This window comes from Condylura cristata, unplaced genomic scaffold, assembly GCF_000260355.1.
Source record: "Condylura cristata isolate star-nosed mole 26May11 unplaced genomic scaffold, ConCri1.0 scaffold00003, whole genome shotgun sequence".
Lineage (NCBI taxonomy): Eukaryota > Metazoa > Chordata > Mammalia > Eulipotyphla > Talpidae > Condylura > Condylura cristata.
Window position 1 is genome coordinate 58,480,394 of NW_004567104.1, and position 18,596 is coordinate 58,498,989.

At 35.3% G+C, this 18,596-nt stretch overlaps 1 protein-coding gene across 9 annotated transcripts in view; it reads left to right on the top strand.

Annotated features, from left to right (window-relative positions):
* The window catches only part of ROBO1 (roundabout, axon guidance receptor, homolog 1 (Drosophila)), a 939,739-nt gene that overhangs the window by 820,277 nt on the left and 100,866 nt on the right, over positions 1-18,596 (top strand). For all 9 annotated transcript variants that reach the window (XM_012733040.1, XM_012733075.1, XM_012733050.1 and 6 more), the window contains 3 exons: positions 12,044-12,164; positions 12,734-12,872; positions 15,170-15,297. In XM_012733040.1, the coding sequence (XP_012588494.1) occupies positions 12,044-12,164; positions 12,734-12,872; positions 15,170-15,297 (388 nt within the window). The remainder of the gene's footprint in view (positions 1-12,043; positions 12,165-12,733; positions 12,873-15,169; positions 15,298-18,596) is intronic.

Genomic DNA, 18,596 nt, shown 5'->3' on the forward strand with positions numbered 1-18,596 from the left:
ACTTTTTTCAATTTTTTTGTAATTGTTAACCCTTTGAAACCTCCACTTAAACAGAATATAAATTTATATTTTTATTTTGGTATAAAGTCTTCAGAATTTGAATTTATTTTCCACAATGTAATATAAAGTAGTATACATGTAGAATTCTAAAGTAGCAAATCTTTATCTAAGGAGGTGATGACTAAAATCATAAGAATTCAGTATGTCTGATTTATCAAACTGTGGAAAATTCTGGTAACATGTATTTCAAGGAGATGTTTGCATTAGAGGGTATAGACAGAAAGAACTCTGATAGATTGTGGAAGTTATATTTGCTTTAGAAAAGAAGCAAGAAACATAAAACCAAATATATTTTTATTTATCTTTAACTGGTTCTTTCATTTACCCTATGACTGACATCACTTCCATTAATACCTTCTCTACCACTAAATGTTGGGTCTGCTATTCAGTTCTGCATGGAAGTATCTTAGTATTAACAACATTCTGAATCTCAACAGAAAGTTCAGACTGTAACTTAAAGACTTTGTGTTGGGAGCAATCTGAAACACTGACCTCCTTAATATCACAAATACTCATTGCACTAGGTTTTCGTCTTTGTGACTGACAAACATTGATCAAAGTGAAACTACTCTAATTTTTTTAATACTCTTTCGGCAGATCATTTTCACAGGTAGTACGGAAGTATATGAGTGTAAAATATATTTAATTATATGTCTTATTTGCTCATGAGTTAATCATAATTTCTTAGGAAATGGTAACAGAGGCATGTGAATAATTCTGACATTTAATGTAGCCCTCCAAAAAGAGTTTCTTCTTCTTTTTTTAATATTGGATCATTTCACCTTTTAAAAAAAAAAAAAAAGATTTATTTATTTATTCATACAGAACCCAGAGTTGCAGGGGCAATCAGAGGATTCACCAGAGACAGAATGGAGAGCAGAAAAGGCAGATCTAGGAAGTACACTGCTGAGGGGAACAGGAGAGGAGACCTCAGGAGAGGTCTGCCGTGCCATGTGGATCTCCTCTGGGGCGGGCAGGGATCCAACTCATGCTGAAGTGGCTTTAGCTACTTGGTGCTGTGCTGTAACCCACTGTGCCACCAGGGTGGGCCCAAAAGAGTTTCTTTAAACACAACCTTTTCATCCCAAGATTATATCTTCTTCCTAACATGTGCAAATTAACCCTGATTGCATTTTCTTCCTATTATATGTTTTAACATGTGCAGTGTTCAGGAAGAGTGGGCATGCGTGTTTCTATTTTGTCATGTATCCCTTATAGAACTAGGCACAGATTTGCCAAATAGCTAAATTCTGGCATAGTTTTTGATCAATAAAAGCAGCTAATGAAATGGAGATTGCATTTTGGACCCAGGTCTGTTGAACCCTGACTTCTGCTTAATCAATTAAGCTTGCACGTCTCTTCTTGCTCCTATTTGACTCTTTCATTTCCTTATTTTAATGGAGTATTTATGTATTTTTGTATAGAACAGCAATGTAGGCTAGAGTTGTGGCCAGGGAGCCAACCCACATATGGCACAGCTGACCTCTCCTGACTAGCCAGCTGCTCCCCTCAGCAGTGTATTTCAGTCATTTGGCCTGTTCTGCTCCTCTCTCTGTCTCTGGTGAATCCTCTCACCTCATTTGACTCTTGCAGATTAAAATACCACAGAGTGGGAATGAATATTTACTTCAGTCTATCACTATTTTAGGAATGGTCCTGCTTGTGTAGAATCCTAATCAATAGCATTGAACGCTTTTTACAAATTTTTGCAGATAATAAATATGTGTCACTTTAGTAATTCTCACTCAAGGTCCTTCCATGTTCTCCATGACATCATTCTGAATTTCTGAAATCAGAAATTTTCTTGCATACATACTCTTCATTTGACTTTTCTGCCATGGTGATGTCTTCTTCAGAGTATAAGTGAGTTGAAGTTTCAGGAGTAAAAAAATTACATGCAGTCTCTGGAAAAGGCATTATGTTTGCAAGGCAGTTAGTGGTGAGGGAAATTCTCACACTGGACCAAAACTATAGGAAAGAACTAAGCATTAGAACTCATGGAGAGAAAAAGGGATTTACTGTTTGAAAAGTATTTTCAGCTGGTTCACTTGTAGCTCAAAAGAGCCAAGTGTGTGAAAATAAGCTTTTCTCTCCTCAACTGCTATGAACATTTGTCATCTTTATTTCTAGAGAACAGTTATAATTCCTCCATAGATTTTTATTTCAAGCTGCCCTAACAGTGGCTGTATGTAAATTCAGAATTATAGCCAGATGGTTGGACAAGGTGATAAAAAGCACAGCCTGGTTTTGTGGGATAGTGAAAATCACCAATAAGACTTTGTTTTTACCTTGAAAACAGCAGGGCATTGTTTCATGAGAACTGTGAAGGAACTAATACATTAACTTTAATAGTTATGAGTCAAGTTAATTTCTCATATGCATGCAGAATACTAGTAAGTAATACCTAGCATCTTCATAGAGGTAAAAATCAATCAACTTTCTTGCTTTTAGGGAATAGCTAGCAAAGACCATTTTCTTGCAAAACCACGCGTTATATTGTCCCCTCCTCCCCCATAGGATTCACTTTTGGGTTCTGATCTTAATAATTTAGGAGCTTGACACCCGGGAAAGCAGCTAAAAACCTTCACTGTTTGCATTTCACTTCCATTTCAACAGCACTCCCTAGTTTGGAACACCATAAATTAGAGGGAGCTTCTAAGCTGATTGCTTTAGTCTAGGGGGTTCTGACTAGCCCAAGGAAATAGGTGTCTAAGGGAAAATGCCAAATCCAGAGCTTGATGTTGTCTTTGAGCTGTACTTAAGCAAGCAAAAATAGGTGTTTAAGAAGACTCTGCTGCTTCTTTCTGTTATTCCTAGTTAAAATTAGGATTCTTGGAAGGTTCTCTGGTGCTATAAACCAGGTACATTTAGAAAGGTAATAATTTAGACCTTCATCGAGAAAATCATCCTCTCCCTTTAACTTAACTACATTTCTCTGCAGGGTGGCCCCCTCTTGTCTGCAATTAGCAATACAGCCTTTTCTAAGGTACTCTATAATCAAATTATCATAGGTGTGCTTCTGCAGCAGCAAACAGACAACTACCAATTTATAAATTGCTAGGAGAGAAAAAGCAGAAGTTGAGTAGAAGAGAAGGAAAGAACAGAAATGCAGCTGCCACAGCCCTAGACAGCGATTGTGCCAGGCCTGTGTTCTCAGCTGGCAGCTCCCCAACCTGTGTGGAGAGCCACGTGTTCCCACTGGGATAATTGCTTTTTCTGCATGAGTCTCTTGTTGCTTCTCTCTGATGATAGAGTGTGTTTAAACTCCTGGCTGAAATCATGTTGGTTTTTAAATGGTACTGTAAAGTGTACCAGCAAACAAATGAAATTGGATCCTGCTCTCTTGTATGCATATAGCCCAAGCAAACATGGAACACAACGGAGAGCTCCTAATTGCCTGTTTTTCTTCTCAAATCCATTCTTAAAAGAACCATTGAGCAACCTGTAACAATTTATATCAGTCGCTTCTCTTTATAATGCTGTCCAAAAGTCAATAAGGAAAATATAGCATGACCATTCGATTGCTTTTGATGTCTCATTTTCTTTACAATGAATATACACCTACTTGGGCATTCCTTTTTGTTGTACATAATTATTAGTGCAAGTCACATGAACATTGCTTATACTGAACTAGGCTGTCAAAGAGGAAATATGCTTTACATGGGAATGGATGGTAAGTGGATTCGAAATACCACGAAGAAAAATTTTTACAAATGATTGAAATTAATTAGATTTAATTTTATAATAGGCCATCACAAAAATATGGTAAACACTAGAGTATAATGTTGTTTTACTTAGTTTAAACCACCTCTGGGGTATAGCCACTCTTCTTTTGTGTCACAAGTTCATATTGAACACACCGGCCATGAGTTGATGGCAGCTTTATGTAACAGTAGCGGGAAACCTCATCATGTTTCATTAAGAGACTTGATGGAAATATTTAAAAGAATGCATTTCTTCTTCCTCCTCATTTTCTTCTGCCCCCACCTTCTTTCTCAAATCCTTTCTCTATGTTCTCTTCTTTCTTCTATGTTATCTCTTCTCTCAATTTTTATTAAGGTCTCAGTGATCCAGAATGAAATAGGAATAGGGAGAGGTGAACAATTTTTGGAAAATTAATGGACAGATTGCATTCTTTATGAAAAGTGAAAAAAAACTTATCTAGGAAGAATTGATCTAGCAAGTCATGTTTTTTGGTTGTTTGTTTTACAAAGAAATTTATTAAAATAAAACTTATCTGAAACATAAATATGAAATGTTATCATGTATACAAGATACCATTTTAAGAGACTTTTTTGTGTGTGAAAAGATAAGTGCAAATAAAAAGCACAAATAAAAATTAAGTTTTGCAAGTTCTTTTGACACTTAAGAAAATGATGAATAGATTTAAAATATTAGCTGTTTTTAATCAGTGCTTCTTGATAAAGTCCATCTATTAAAATTTTAATTTTTATTTGACAAAGGTTGTGTTTCCAAGAAGAAAACAACGATCAGATTACTAATGTGCAGATTCAGAAGTCTAGAGTGCTTAGATATAATATTAGACCATAATTAGTAAAAACATAACATTATTTAATTCTAGACATGGCTTTTCTTTTAACCAGACTTACTGCATTATCTAGCAGTTCAAATTTGAAATATTGCCAAATGAGAAATCCTGGTTTTTCTTTGATAGTATGTTAAGTCTGAATTATATGAATTCATTTTAATTAAGTTATAATTTTGTTTAGATTGCTATGATACATGTATTTTATTCAATACTTTGCCTATGATTTGTACAGTATAATTATACTAACACCACTGTTTTTGCTTAATTAAAAATGCAATAAAATGGAATTAATTTTGAAAAATATGTGAGGCTTATGGTAGAAGTTGTAGAGGTTGTAATCTGATTAGTTTTCATTAAAGGTTGATAGCACTTTTGTAGCCAGATTGCAATCTAATGAATAATTTTCCACTTTGTTCTTTCTTAAGCAAGATAACCTTTTTGGTTTGTTTTTGTTATCATTGAATTAATACTAAGAAGGACAAGCTGTTATCGTGACTCTGTATGTCTCTGCTGAGAGGCGTCCTTAGGGACCATCCAACACTGCCCTGCAGTTTATTTCGCTGAGTAGGATGTCTGGGGCTACAACTAGCCATCTGGGAAGCCTGCACCTCCTTGTCATTAAGGAGTCTTAAAACCCACACAAAGTACTTCTTTTCTGGTTTACAGCAGCTTGATATGTGTAGTGTAGGTCAAAGATCCAGACAGAATTGACAGCATCACCACGAAGAGATATTCTTCAATGAGAGTTAGAAGTGAATTATTTAAAGATGACACACTAACTATTCAAATCTCCTTTTTGCAAAATAATATAAAATGGTGATAGTGAATCAGGTTTTCAGATACAAGTAATTTCTAAACCTGTACTTAAAATGACACAATGAGAGCCCTGTTTACTAAGACTTTACTATTGTAAGTGAATGCTTCTGAGCCTTATAATCTTTCAAATTATAAATTCTAACTAATAAATTGGATTGTTCATGTTTTTGCAGACTGGCTACAAAAGTGGATTCAACCTTTAAGGAAAACAATTCAAATTACAACCTGTAAAATTTTCGACAATAAAAAATGCTAACTAATAAGAATCAGTTCAATTCCAAAATTTAACCATTGCACATCTTCTCGCTGATATGATGATGTGTGTATGTCTTGTGTATATTGTTTCAATCTATTTTTCTTTAACATTCTAAATCAGTGTTTTATTAATCCATTGTTCTGATGTATTTTTCAAATAGTATTTCCAGTAAAGAACACAGATTTCGAATGCAAAATCTATTAAAGGAAATGAGATAAATTGCATGACAGTTTGGTGGCTAGCAATTTGAAATCATCTTTGAAGCTCTTAATATAATTAGGGGTTTCGTTTTTGGTCTGCTGAATTCAAGTCACATTAGGTTAATGTAATTAAAAGCAGAAAAGAGTTTGTGTAGCCAAACTAGTTAATTAGCCCAGTCAGTGTAGTATGTTAACCTAAAGGTATATGGATAGCATTGTGGGGTGAAGCCTAAAAAGAAAATTCCTGTGTAACAGATACTGCAAATCATCTGACTTGCTTTAGGGTAGAAAATAAAGACATACCAAGGAGTTCATTTCAAGTTCATCTTTATTTCTGATTTTAAGCACTGATTGCAGGGTAAACTGTATATTCTATGGACTACCCAGATATAAAACCTGCTTAATTTACAGCATGCCTCTGTTTATAAGCACAAGTTCTTTCTGTATGCTGGCAACAAGAATTTTGATTATAGCTTACCAGAAATATGAAATGGGTCTCATTTCTTATCTTAAACCTGGTTTTTAAATATTCTTTTGTTACAGTAAAGGAGATGAAAGCACTCACAGAAAGGATTTTTATCCAGCTCAGAGAAACATTTCAGTATACTGAGACATGACTTTTACCCCTAAGGAACAGGATCATTTATAATTTCATATTGGGAAAATGTTCATATAAAAGAGTCCTGTGTATCAACTACATGGAAGTTTTTCATATCTTAATGTCTCCAAAACATTTTTTAAAGATCTAAGACTGTTCCAAAGAAAAACATTAAGTGTAAAGATATCTGAGACTCTAACATTATTTACCACATCTCTCCTCTCTCTGCTCCTTTCCCAAAAGGAAGGAGCCGCTGGGACCTTTTTTTGTTTTGTTTTCATCAAGTATGTATATAGCCAAGGCCCCCCTTTAAGCACTGTCTAGAGCATATGGAAATGTGGGCTTCTAATGTGGTTACCACTGTGGGCTGGAAAGGTATATGGTAATGAGGAAGTAGGTCTCTGCCTTAGATTTTTGACATAGGCTAGATGCCAGAATATTGTCTGAAAGCTTAACACATTCTGCTTCTCCACTACCAGGATTATGTTAATTGAAGTAGTGCTGCTGCAATGCACTGTTTAACGTTGTGTCTGTTCATTATACAAATTCGTTTTTGATAGGTTTACAATTTGGCTGTCAGTTCCAGCTGCAGGAAGAGACCTGCCAAGAAATACTTCTTAGCTGTTTTAAATGGTACTATTTTCATATATTCAGTGTTTTGTATGTGTTAAACATATTTTTCCTTTCTATGTAGAGAGAAGAAATATCCATTTTTTGGCTTACTGAGGTGCACTAAAATTTAGTATAAATACAGTCATCCTTTATCATCAATATATGTACATGATACAACATAAAATATTGATTATGAACAGTAGGCATCAATTCAAAGCTGACATATTATGTTTGATCAGGGTTAGAGTACTATGGTTTTTCTGTTCTCTGGTTTATTGAAAGAACTGACTGCAATGTTGGCCACAACTGTGTCCATAGAGAAGACAATTAAGACTTTTGGTCTGCAATATAGTAGCATTAAGACATTGACATTATGCCAAAAGCAATTTGAATGTATAAAAATTGAGCTTATTTTCCATTTCTTCATTTGTTTGCCACAACTTTGTTCCTTCCTTCACTTTAGTCAATTTCTGTTTCTATTATCTCTGAGTGTAAAAGTTTCTTCCAGGGTTGGGCTTATTTAGTCTCCATATAAGTTATAATATTGACTTTGGATCTTTAACCATTATTGCCAGTGAATACAAAATGGATGGTATTAATTTATAATAAAATTGCCTTTTTGATGAGGTGGAAGTTTTTTTATTTGGGAAGGGGTTTGCAGGTATAATTATACTAGTCTGGAAAATCTCAGTGATGGTTTACCAAATAAAGTAAACATTAACATATTCAGTTTTAACTTTCTTTTGTCATGTTAGTCCAGCATGTAACTGTAAACCAGTCAGATCTTTAGAATAAAGTTTCTCATATTAGCACTATTGACTTGTTGGGTCTGGCAATTCACTTCGATGGATGGCTTCTCTGTATTCAGAATGCCTAATAGCATCCTCTAGACTTATCACAACCAAATATGTCTCCAGACATAGCCCAATACACCTTGGGGCGGTGGTGGGGGAGAGGCAGAGAAAAAGCATAGTGAGGGAGTTAGTCTCATAGACTATCACTGTTTTTGTAAGAATTAGTAAAAACATATTCAGTCAAGAAAATTACGTGTTTCTAAGGCTTTGCTGTGTTGTTGCAAACACATTTCCCTGATTAAAAAAAAAAATGTAAGATGATTTTACAACTAAGTTTAATAAAAAGCTCCTGGATAAATGCACTTGTAATCAATTTGAAAGATTAAAAATCTGTTTAAAAGTATGTATACATTTTGATTTTGACTATGGCTCTGACCAATATAACATTGGTAAAGATGTAAATATAATGTTGCAATTTAATAACTTTATTTGTTCATTTACAAAGAACAGAGAAAATATATTTGTAAGATTATTTTGGGTAACTTTTGTTTGTACAATAGATTTGATTTAACAAACATGTCTGCAAATTAAATTTTTATAAAACAAAATCCATTTTTCTACTTATTACCAAAAAATAAATACGTGTTCCCAAAGTTTAAGTATTCTGTTGAGTTAGAGGGTTTTTCCAAGAATTTTCCATGTGTCGAGACTATTACATAGTTGGGACTATAGGGATTTACTATAGACTCATTAAGACTATAGCTTTCTTTGAATTTTAGTTCATTTCAATTATTTTGTGTTCCCATGCACCTCAGCTATGGAATTTTTCATGTCTGAAAATCTCTGGGAAGAGTCTTCATAAGTTTTTAAACTAAATTTCCCTTCTACTCCAATTATGTGTGTTCTTTCAAAATATAATGGCTTTGTACTATAATATATAATGTTAATTGGTGTCCCACATGTGCGTTATCAAATTGATTTAAAACTCTGCATTCTTAAGTACTTAAAACATGTGAAAGTAAGTTAGTATTATTATGCTATTCTGAAATTGTAAAAATAAATGTGTACTGATTAAAATTATTTTTTATCATCCTTGGCTCTCAACTTTTTTCTACATGTTTGAGTATATTTAAAAATATTTTCAAGGGTTTTTTTTTATTGAAAAGAAGTCACTGACTTAATTTTTAGAGTAAAAGGTGCTAAGATACTTTTACTTCTTATTTTGCTATAACTTTTATTTGCAATTATGCAGTCTCTTCAGAAGTGAATCGGCCTCCTAAATATGCAAGGACATTCACGCTTAGATTCTGAGCCAGTGGAGAGAGTTCAATGTCTCATCCAAAGTTAGAGAAGCTGAGGTGTCCCTGGTAACCTCAGGGTTAAGTCTCAGTGCTATCACCTCTATGGCCTGCCTGAGTTTGATACCGGGCAAGGAACTAATACACATATGACTCAGCAGACCTCCCCTGTCTTTCCCACTTCTCCCCTCAGCAGTGCACCTTTTACCACTGCCAAGTTCTTGTGTATATAAATAAATAAAAATAAATCTAAAAATATAGAGAACCTATAAAGGATTTTCTAGGATCATATGTCAGGTCACTTGACTTCCATGTCAAAAATAAAATTTGTCACTTTCCCTTTTGCTGTAATCATGTTTCTTTAACAAATAGGAACAGATTAAAAAAGGTTTTAAAGGATGTAACTAAAGGTTACAATGGATCTACTTACACAGATCTTAATATTGTGATACTCAAGTGGTTCCAGACCTCAAGAACTGAAATTTATTAAGTTTATTAAACCATGATTATAATAGCAGAAATATGGACTGTTAATTTCTGATCAACTAAATATCGCATATAGCCAAAGACACATATTTTGCCTAAAATCGTAGACCCATTTCAACTCACTGTGTGACATTGATAAGGCACTTTCCTGCTATAGATACAGTACTGTTTAGTAGGCATGATGACAGGCAGCTCCAACATCAATGAAAGAGGAAATAAATGTGTTCTTCTGCCCAGAGGCCACAGTCAGGAGAAAATCTGACATTTAAAGGCATAATTAAAACATATTGTAATGGTGGGCAAAGTAGAGGTAAATGGAAGGAGAGAGTATATTTTTCTGAGGGGCTCATCCCTTGGTGAAAAATGAGTTGTTCTAACATGTCCTTTAATAGTTTCACAGCAGGGTTGTGCTAAATAACAAATTTCATATGATATATTCACTCAAAAGCAACTTTATAAAATAAAAAACAGTACCATAACCAATAACCTAAAGGCTGGGTATATATTTAAGAATTCCACTCTGAGGTCTTCTGAGGAGATAATTGTGCATGTCTGAAAAGATTTGTGTGAAAGAATGCTGTTTTTAGTGCTGCTTATAACAGTGCAATACCATGTGCACCTATCAGTAGGAAATAGAATGACAATATATGGTAAATACATGAATTAGAATGCTATATATGCTCGTGGTCTGTACACAAAGTCTCCAACATTTTAATATAAGTATAGCTTCACTATGTAATTGAATTGAAAATGCAACTTAAAAAGAGCATATATCTTCTGAACCTACCTTAGCAAAAGTGTGGGTCTCTCTCTTTCTCTGTCTGTCTGTCTCTCTCTCTAGCTATCTATCTAAAGACCCAAAAGTAGAATGGTCACAAAGTATGACAGTGCTTAACTTTAATAAGTTTTCCTTGTATTCATGATGCATTTCTTGTTTGGAATACTCAGTTTGAAATTTTAGGTTAACTATGAAATGCAAGAAAAATTTAGTGTCTTTAAAAAAATCATTTTAGAAATGTCACATTGAATAACAAACTAGATTTTGTCTAGAGAATTCATGTGCATTCAACAAAAATCTTTTGAGTAATTACTATGTGCATGCATTACTCCAGGTGTGAGACATAGAATAATGGACAATAAATCACAAGTTCCTGGATGACTTTATAATACAACGGAGAATCACAATTTTCTAAATAAAGCTACTGAAAAGATATGAAATTCTAAAGCCATGGAAATTTAAACGGCCTTATGTATATTTGGTTTGTTCTATTATAAAAACTCAGTTGCAATATTTAATTTGGGTATCTGTATTTGAAACAAAGTCATTTAGGCATTCCAAAAAAATATGACCTCCCTCTACTGTTATCAAGTAGTAGTTTCAGTAAACTCCTAGCATATGATGAAAAACAAAATGCTTCAATGAGGCCTTCCTTCCCTTCTTCCTTCCTTTTCCTTTTATACTATTAGTTCTTTCTTCCTTTGTTTAATTGGTATAAAGTACAGAATAAATGTGAGGTCAAAACCTCCATGAGTAAACATTCTGGAAGTTACCCCTGATAAAACCTTTCTAAGGTTCAGAGCATTACAGATATGCATGGGTAATTGAACTTAACTCTCCCCCCAAAGCATATTAAATTAAGTAAAGATAGTTCAATTTCCACATCCCAACCTTAATTCATGGTTAGCGTCAGTCTGTGCATTGTACTGGAAGTATGCTTACATTTGTAATAAATTCTTCTTCAATTGATAACATGTTCAAGAGAGTACCCAAATGACTTACTAGATGATTTATTGAGATCTGTTCAGTCTGTTTCCTAACTCCCCCAAGAAACTGCTTTTGAGGCAGGAACACCTATTTTTTAGGAAATGCCATAATCTTCAAGAAATTGACTATTAAGATATATCCTTTAAGACAACTCCAGTAAATTAGAAACCTTTTTACTTCTGTGTTATAAAACTAGAATATGTTTCCTTGAAATCAATTATAGCTTGCGTGCTTATATATGGGTTATAGTCATATTGTATTAAAAGTGTCCTTTCTCCTTGCTAGCCAAATCATTGATGCATTGTTTTAGTTTTCATTTAACTAATATGAAAGAACTTGACCTGTTTACAAACACAAAAAAAATCCATGTATACAGAATATAGTAACTTTCTATAGGTAAGTATACCTGTTCTTGCTCTTTTTTATTATAGCTTTGGAATAACTTCTGTTTAAAGTTAGTAGCTACAACAACTGCCACACGTCAGCTTTTTGTTATAATTATGTTTTGATCTTATGATTACAAAGTGGACTTTGTTTTCTCATGAGGACGTTGGTCATGCAAACATGGGCAACATTAATAGAATTCATATGAAACTTTTTTTTTTTAAGATACGAGGAGGAAAGCTCATGATTACTTACACCCGTAAAAGTGATGCTGGCAAATATGTCTGTGTTGGAACCAACATGGTTGGAGAACGTGAGAGTGAAGTCGCAGAACTAACTGTGTTAGGTAAGTGAGCTTCTATCAAATCTGCCCAGGGCAAAGCATATCTCTTCTTCTTAGTTTGTATCATTAGATGAGGTAGAAAGTAATGATCTTTTCTCAGTAGTAAAACAGCAATAGGCTGAGGTGAGAAGAGATCATTAATGCCTCCTGGGCTGATACAAAGACTGGGGAAGAGAAAGAGAAGGAAATCTTGAACTAGGGAGGAGTTTCAAGAAGTAGGACTCTGTGGGATGATTTCCTAAATAAATTGTGTTTTCCTTTTTTAATTCACTTCACCCCATTTATTGCTTTGAAAGTTACCTATGAGTGGGTTAGGTTTTAGTTCATCAAAATCCTGGCAGTCCATAGATAGAAAAGAAAGAAGGACATTGGCAGCATTGCAGCAAGTAATAGATTATTAGAATCCAAGGGATTTCTGACACTTGGAAATGGCAATTTTAGAAAAGACATGTGGGAAGGGACCCAGTGCAGCCCAGAGGTGCCCAGGCCCACTGGTATGCATGTTCTTTGTAACATCTTGAATGTGTTTTCAGTTTTCGTTTTTGTTTTGAGATGACTCTTTCTAACTTTAGAGAGACCATCATTTGTGAAGAGACCGAGTAACTTGGCAGTAACTGTGGATGACAGTGCGGAATTCAAATGTGAAGCCAGAGGTGACCCTGTACCAACAGTCCGATGGAGGAAAGATGATGGAGAACTGCCCAAATCCAGGTATAGGTCACAGTCATGGTGTGACTCACCATTCTGAATTTCTGTGATTCTAACTAGACCACTTTCCACATATTACAGTCCACATTAGCATAGTCTCCTGTAGACTTCTTGGTCAGGCCAGACACAGTACTAGAACTAATTAGAGTCAGGAGGTGCCAGGCTTGCTCTGAAGGTTTCTGATAAGAACTATATAGTCTTGACCCTAGCCTGCCTAGGGAAACCTTGTGAAATGTGATAGCTTTATATAAGCTGCTTTTCTGTTAAACCTGAGGATAGTGAATGTCAGTTTCTTATAAGGAAGGAAAGGAGGTACAACATCTAAGGATATAATTATGAGCCAGTTATAAAGTGAGCTTCTTTTGCCTCATTATGATACCACCAGAGAAAAGTAGTAGAGATTAGAGGTTTTTGGTAGCTGTCAAGTACTTAAGTTGGCCTGGAACAGAGATGCACCTGCAGCCTTAGGGAATAAGGCAGTGGAATTCAGGTACTGCCTTTAGGCTGTCTCCTCTAGTGTATGCATTAATGTAGCAACAAGTTTGAGCCACTGCTGGGCTTTTTTGGCTGATAACTGTAGCTTAGATATAGTTACAGTTTTTAAGGAGCTCACAAAAAGAGAGATGTGTGAGTAGACACAGAATAATAATCAAGCCCTGTGGGAGCAATAGACACACAGAGTTCTCAAACAGAAGTGGCATATCAGCAATGTTTGCAAAAATATATATTCATTTGGTAAGTAAGAAAAAGAAGAGACCGGGAAAAGGGACATCACATAGTTTGTTGCAAAATTTAGAATGACTAGGACATAGGGAATGTAGCAAGAAGAAAATGGGGTATCAGGTTGGAAATCAGGGGGTAAAATATTCAGGGGCATTGCATAGAACTGCAAGATTGTTGAGTCACACTGTGTGCACACTGGGAGTCCAGAGGAAGGTGCATGGGTAGGATAACATTTTAGAGAAAATAATTATTTGACCCAGTGGATGTTAAATTAATGTGGGGAGATGCTAGTGGCAGGGTCATTGGTGTGGTCCAAACAAAATATGTGAATTGTCTGAATAGGAAGATGAGCTAGAGATAGGTGTTAAAAGTGGAGAGAAGTTTCTGAGAATAAATTGATGAACTGGAAAATTTCCTAGGGACAGGGAGCTGACGAATAAAATAAGTAGACTGCCAGAAGGACTTAGTTTGTTTATAACACAGGCTGAGCATAAAGCGGTTTTAGTTAGCAGAGGAGTTATGATTGCCTGTGGGAGTTGATATTGAATTATTAGACTGATGGGATTATGAATTTAGAGCTTCGATGAGATAGGGACTAGTAATGTTTAGGTAGTTGATTGACAGATAAACTACAGAGATTAACATAAGTCAGAAATCCTGTAGACTGAAAAGAGGATTAAACAGAAACATCTAGGGAAACTCAACAGGTAAGAGTAGAGAAGAGGAGGCAAGACAGTTTCTGTCTAGGCCTGACTACTAAGTCTGCCTCTGAATGAGCTGAGGACCAAAGTCAGGTTACCTCACCTGCCATGCCTCAGTTCCTCATCTTCAAAGTGGAGGTAAGCAAACAGTTGATACAATAGTGAGGTGAGTTTGGAAAGGTAAAACTTAGAAAGCACTTAAAGTCTGACATGTAATAACAATTTTCTTGACTGGTCTCTGTTTCTAGCATTTTATATAAGTACACTAATGTGAGGAAATATATGAATGGAAACTTGGCCCAAAAATATTTTTAGAAAGTAGTTTGTCTTATAATGTGATATAAACCAATTTTTTCTCAAAAATTTTTAATTTGAAAAAGCAGTTTGATTGTTAGCCCATGTAAGTATAAAAACAAAGTTTTTATTGTCTGTGTGCAGACTTAGAGGCCTGCTTAATTTTACCTTTTCTTTTAAATTTTCTTAAGACAATGTTGCAAGTGATTTGTGGTTTCCATGTACTTTATTTGTAATGATGGGAACTTTCAGCTCATTGTGTCATTTCTCTCTTTTTTTTTTTTTTTTAAAGATTTGTTACTTATGTATACAAGACCTGGGGTACAGGCCAGAGGTGCAGAAGGGGTGGGAGGATTCACCAGAGACAGAGTGGGGAGCAGAACCAGCAGATCTACTGTAACACACTGCTGAGGGGACAGCTAGTGAGACAGGAGAGGTCTGCTGTGCCACGTGGGTCACCTCCCTGGCTGGGGATCAAACTTGTGCAGCAGTGGCTCTAGATATCTTCTTAGTGCTGAGAACTTAACCCCTTGCACCAGCAGGGAGTCTCTAACTTCGTCATTTATTTCATTTTATCCCTAGATATGAAATCAGAGATGATCATACCTTGAAAATCCGGAAGGTGATGGCTGGTGACATGGGATCCTACACTTGTGTTGCAGAAAATATGGTTGGAAAAGCTGAAGCATCAGCTACTCTAACTGTCCAAGGTAGGATTTTGGGAACATTTTGTATTTGTTTATCATATAAAATATAATGTTGCAAATTTGAAGTAAATATTGCTTATTAGAGCTGTCTATATTAAATGTAGACTTAATATAGTATGACAGATATTTTAAGTGTATTAAAGGAAATTATTGTTTTGCCTATGGGAGCTCTGTAAGCATTTGTTACAGGAAATAGAATTAAATTTTCAAATTGTGGAGTATTCCTTTTCTTGTGAAGTACAGGAGGATAATGTGGTTTAATCTCTGGAGTTTCAAGCATAGAGCCCTTCTAATCTTTTAATTAAATGAAACTTTGTCTTTGAACGGAAACATCTACCATTCCATCAAGTCATATACTTTGAAGGATCTACACAGGTCACAACACAAAAATGAGAATATTTTAGTCCCCTTTAGATGCAAGATATATCGGTCAAAGTAGGGACTTTGGAGTTTTTTAAATGTATTTTCAGCACACAAAGTATGCAATAACAGATAATAAATATTTGCAGAATCAAAGAATTGGCTTTGCACTTTGCTAATTTTGACGAAGGCTTATTATTTGGTATTCAGTTAGCCAATGTGGATACCATAGTTTGTGGCTATAAGTTCTTAACATCAGCATCGGATATTAAACTGACAGATCAGAAACTGTCTGACACATCTATTATATTCATAACCCGTTCTCATAATACCTTTTCCATTTTCATAATACCTTTTCTCTCTCTCTCTCTCTCTGCTCTCTCATATTGATTATTTCTCTCTATGCCTCATCTACTAACTCTACCTCATTTTTTTTCCCCCCCTAAGGGACACGTTCTTTATTAAAGAATTCGAGAGACAGTAGCTTTTACAAAACATTTTGTTGATGAAAAAAATACCCTCTTTTGATGAGGATATATAGTAAACAGGGATTTGGGCCATAAACTATTTAGCTTGTTTCTGGGTCTGACGTTAGCAACGTGGGGTACTGTCATCTTTTCTGAACACCGTCTTCTCTCAAGCTATTATAAAGAAGATGGGGGCTTTCAAGGGAGTGCTTCTAGTGTGGACTTTCTACAAAAGGGCCTTGTGGGTTTTTTACTGTAGACAAAAAAGAATAAAGAATATTTCCTTCCTGTCTCTAAAGCCATTATGTCCCACTTTGGGGTTTTTAGCTCAACCTCGTAAAAACAAAAGGGAAAAAGAGATCAAGAACAAACATTGAATTTCTAAGGCCAAGACTACTTCTCTTTAATCTAACTTAGACCTGAACTTCACATAAGGCTTTACATTTAGAGAAAGCATAAATTTAAGAGATGTCAAATTGAAGTTCAAAAGCTCTCTAGAGGGAGTGAAAGTAGCCTGGGATGAATTCAAGACATGAAAAGGTGCGTCCATCTCCCAGCAATTGTGACAAGGAGGTTGATTGTCCACTGCATGAGTCAGGGATGTATTTCACTAAGTTTTAAAATCTTTTGCCTTAGGAATCTGATGCTTTTATAAACAATATCTATTCTGCTATGTGTATCTGAGGCAGTGAAATATAATAGAGAGCTACTTCCTGTAGTTTTAAGCTCTGTCTGAAGCCAATTCAGCATTAATTTTTCTGTGTGGAAATCTGGCTCCATAAACATTGGACCTCAATGGAAATTAGATCTAAATGCTCAAAACTAGAAAATACTTCAAGAACTTAGAATTTCTTGTTTCAACTGTATTGAATTGTTTATTAACTCACAAAGGAACTGTACATTGTTAAGTGATATGAAGTATGTTATTCAAATGTTAAAATTAAGTATATATATTAACATCACTGCTAAAATAACTTTAATGTGCTAGACTATTATATACAAGATGTCAAAGAAAATGGCATGATTCCCCAATACATGAGATAACTGAGAATAAAAGGAGGAAACTTTTTATTTTATTTTATTTTTAATATTTTATTTATTTATGCTTACAGAACTGGGGTATAGACCAGAGGTGTGGTGGGTGAGAGGATTCACCAGAGACAGAGTGGGGAGCAGAACAAGCAGATCTACTGAAACACACTGCTGAGGGGAGAAGCGGGCAGGTCAGCAGAGGTCTGCCACACCATGTGGGTAGTTCCCTGGTGAGTGATCAAAGTTGTGCTGCACTGGCTTCTGAGAGCTTCATAATGTGGTGCTTTAACTGGTTGTGCCACCAGGGAGAGCCAAAAAAAGGAAACCTTTTAAAGGAAACTTGAGAAGTTATATCTTTTTTCTACACTTGAAATTGAATATAGAAAAGTACCAGTTATTAAAAAGAAACTAAGAAGAAATGAATATACTTGATAGTAGGAAACAATTAATTTAAGAAATTCAATGGGGCAATTTGCTTCATATTTTATGTGGTTCATTTGTAAAAGTCAATTTTGAAGTCAGTATGAGATTGAACAAAATCTTCATCTCTTTTTCACACCCATACAATGAATATTTAATTTTGAGAATTCATGTAACCTGTGGGCCCTCCCTGGTGGCACAGCACTGAGAAGCTAAAGCCACTGCAGCATGAGTTCGATTTCCACCTGCCCCGGAGGTGACCACATGGCGTGGCAGACCTCTCCTGACCCGCCCGCTGCTCCCCTCAGCAGTGTACTGCGTAGATCTGCCTGTTCTGCTCCCCACTCTGTCTCTGGTGAAGCCTCTTGCCGCCCCTGAGTCTCTGGCCTGTACCCCAGTTCTGTGTGCACAAATAAATAAATCTTTAAAAAAAAAAAAAAAGTAACCTGTATCCTAAGTAGAAGTTATGGAGGGGAAAAAAAAACAAAACAACAAAACACCTTAAATAAGGGTGATTGTTTTTCACCTGCAGTGCAGATGAGATTAATTCTAATATCAAAAACAAACTCCAGTTTAAGAATGTTTTTGCACTGTTTTTCATTAAATCTCCCAAATTTGATCTTTCATATACTCTGACTGTTCTTATGTCTTTAAACGTTCTTTCCTTGGTTCCAGGAATCATTTGGTTTCTTTGCTTGTGGATTATTCATTGCTGAGCATGTTACTGGTCATCTTGTAGGATCTTTGTCTGATAAGTAATTGTTGAAATTTGAAATATGAATACGGGCTTCTGTTTGAGTGATAGAAATACCAAGGAAAATCCCAGGGGAAATTCCAGCAGCGTCTGTCCTGGTGTCTATGGTGGTTTCCACTGGATCTAGTTTGAAGCAGTGACTATCTGTAATGGCTGCCTGGGGTCTGTGTTTGAATGAGAACAAAACAAAACCTACCATTAGACAGTTTCCAAAACATATCTGAAGTTGCCAGATAAATATACAGATTATTAGGCATGTTCTGTATGAA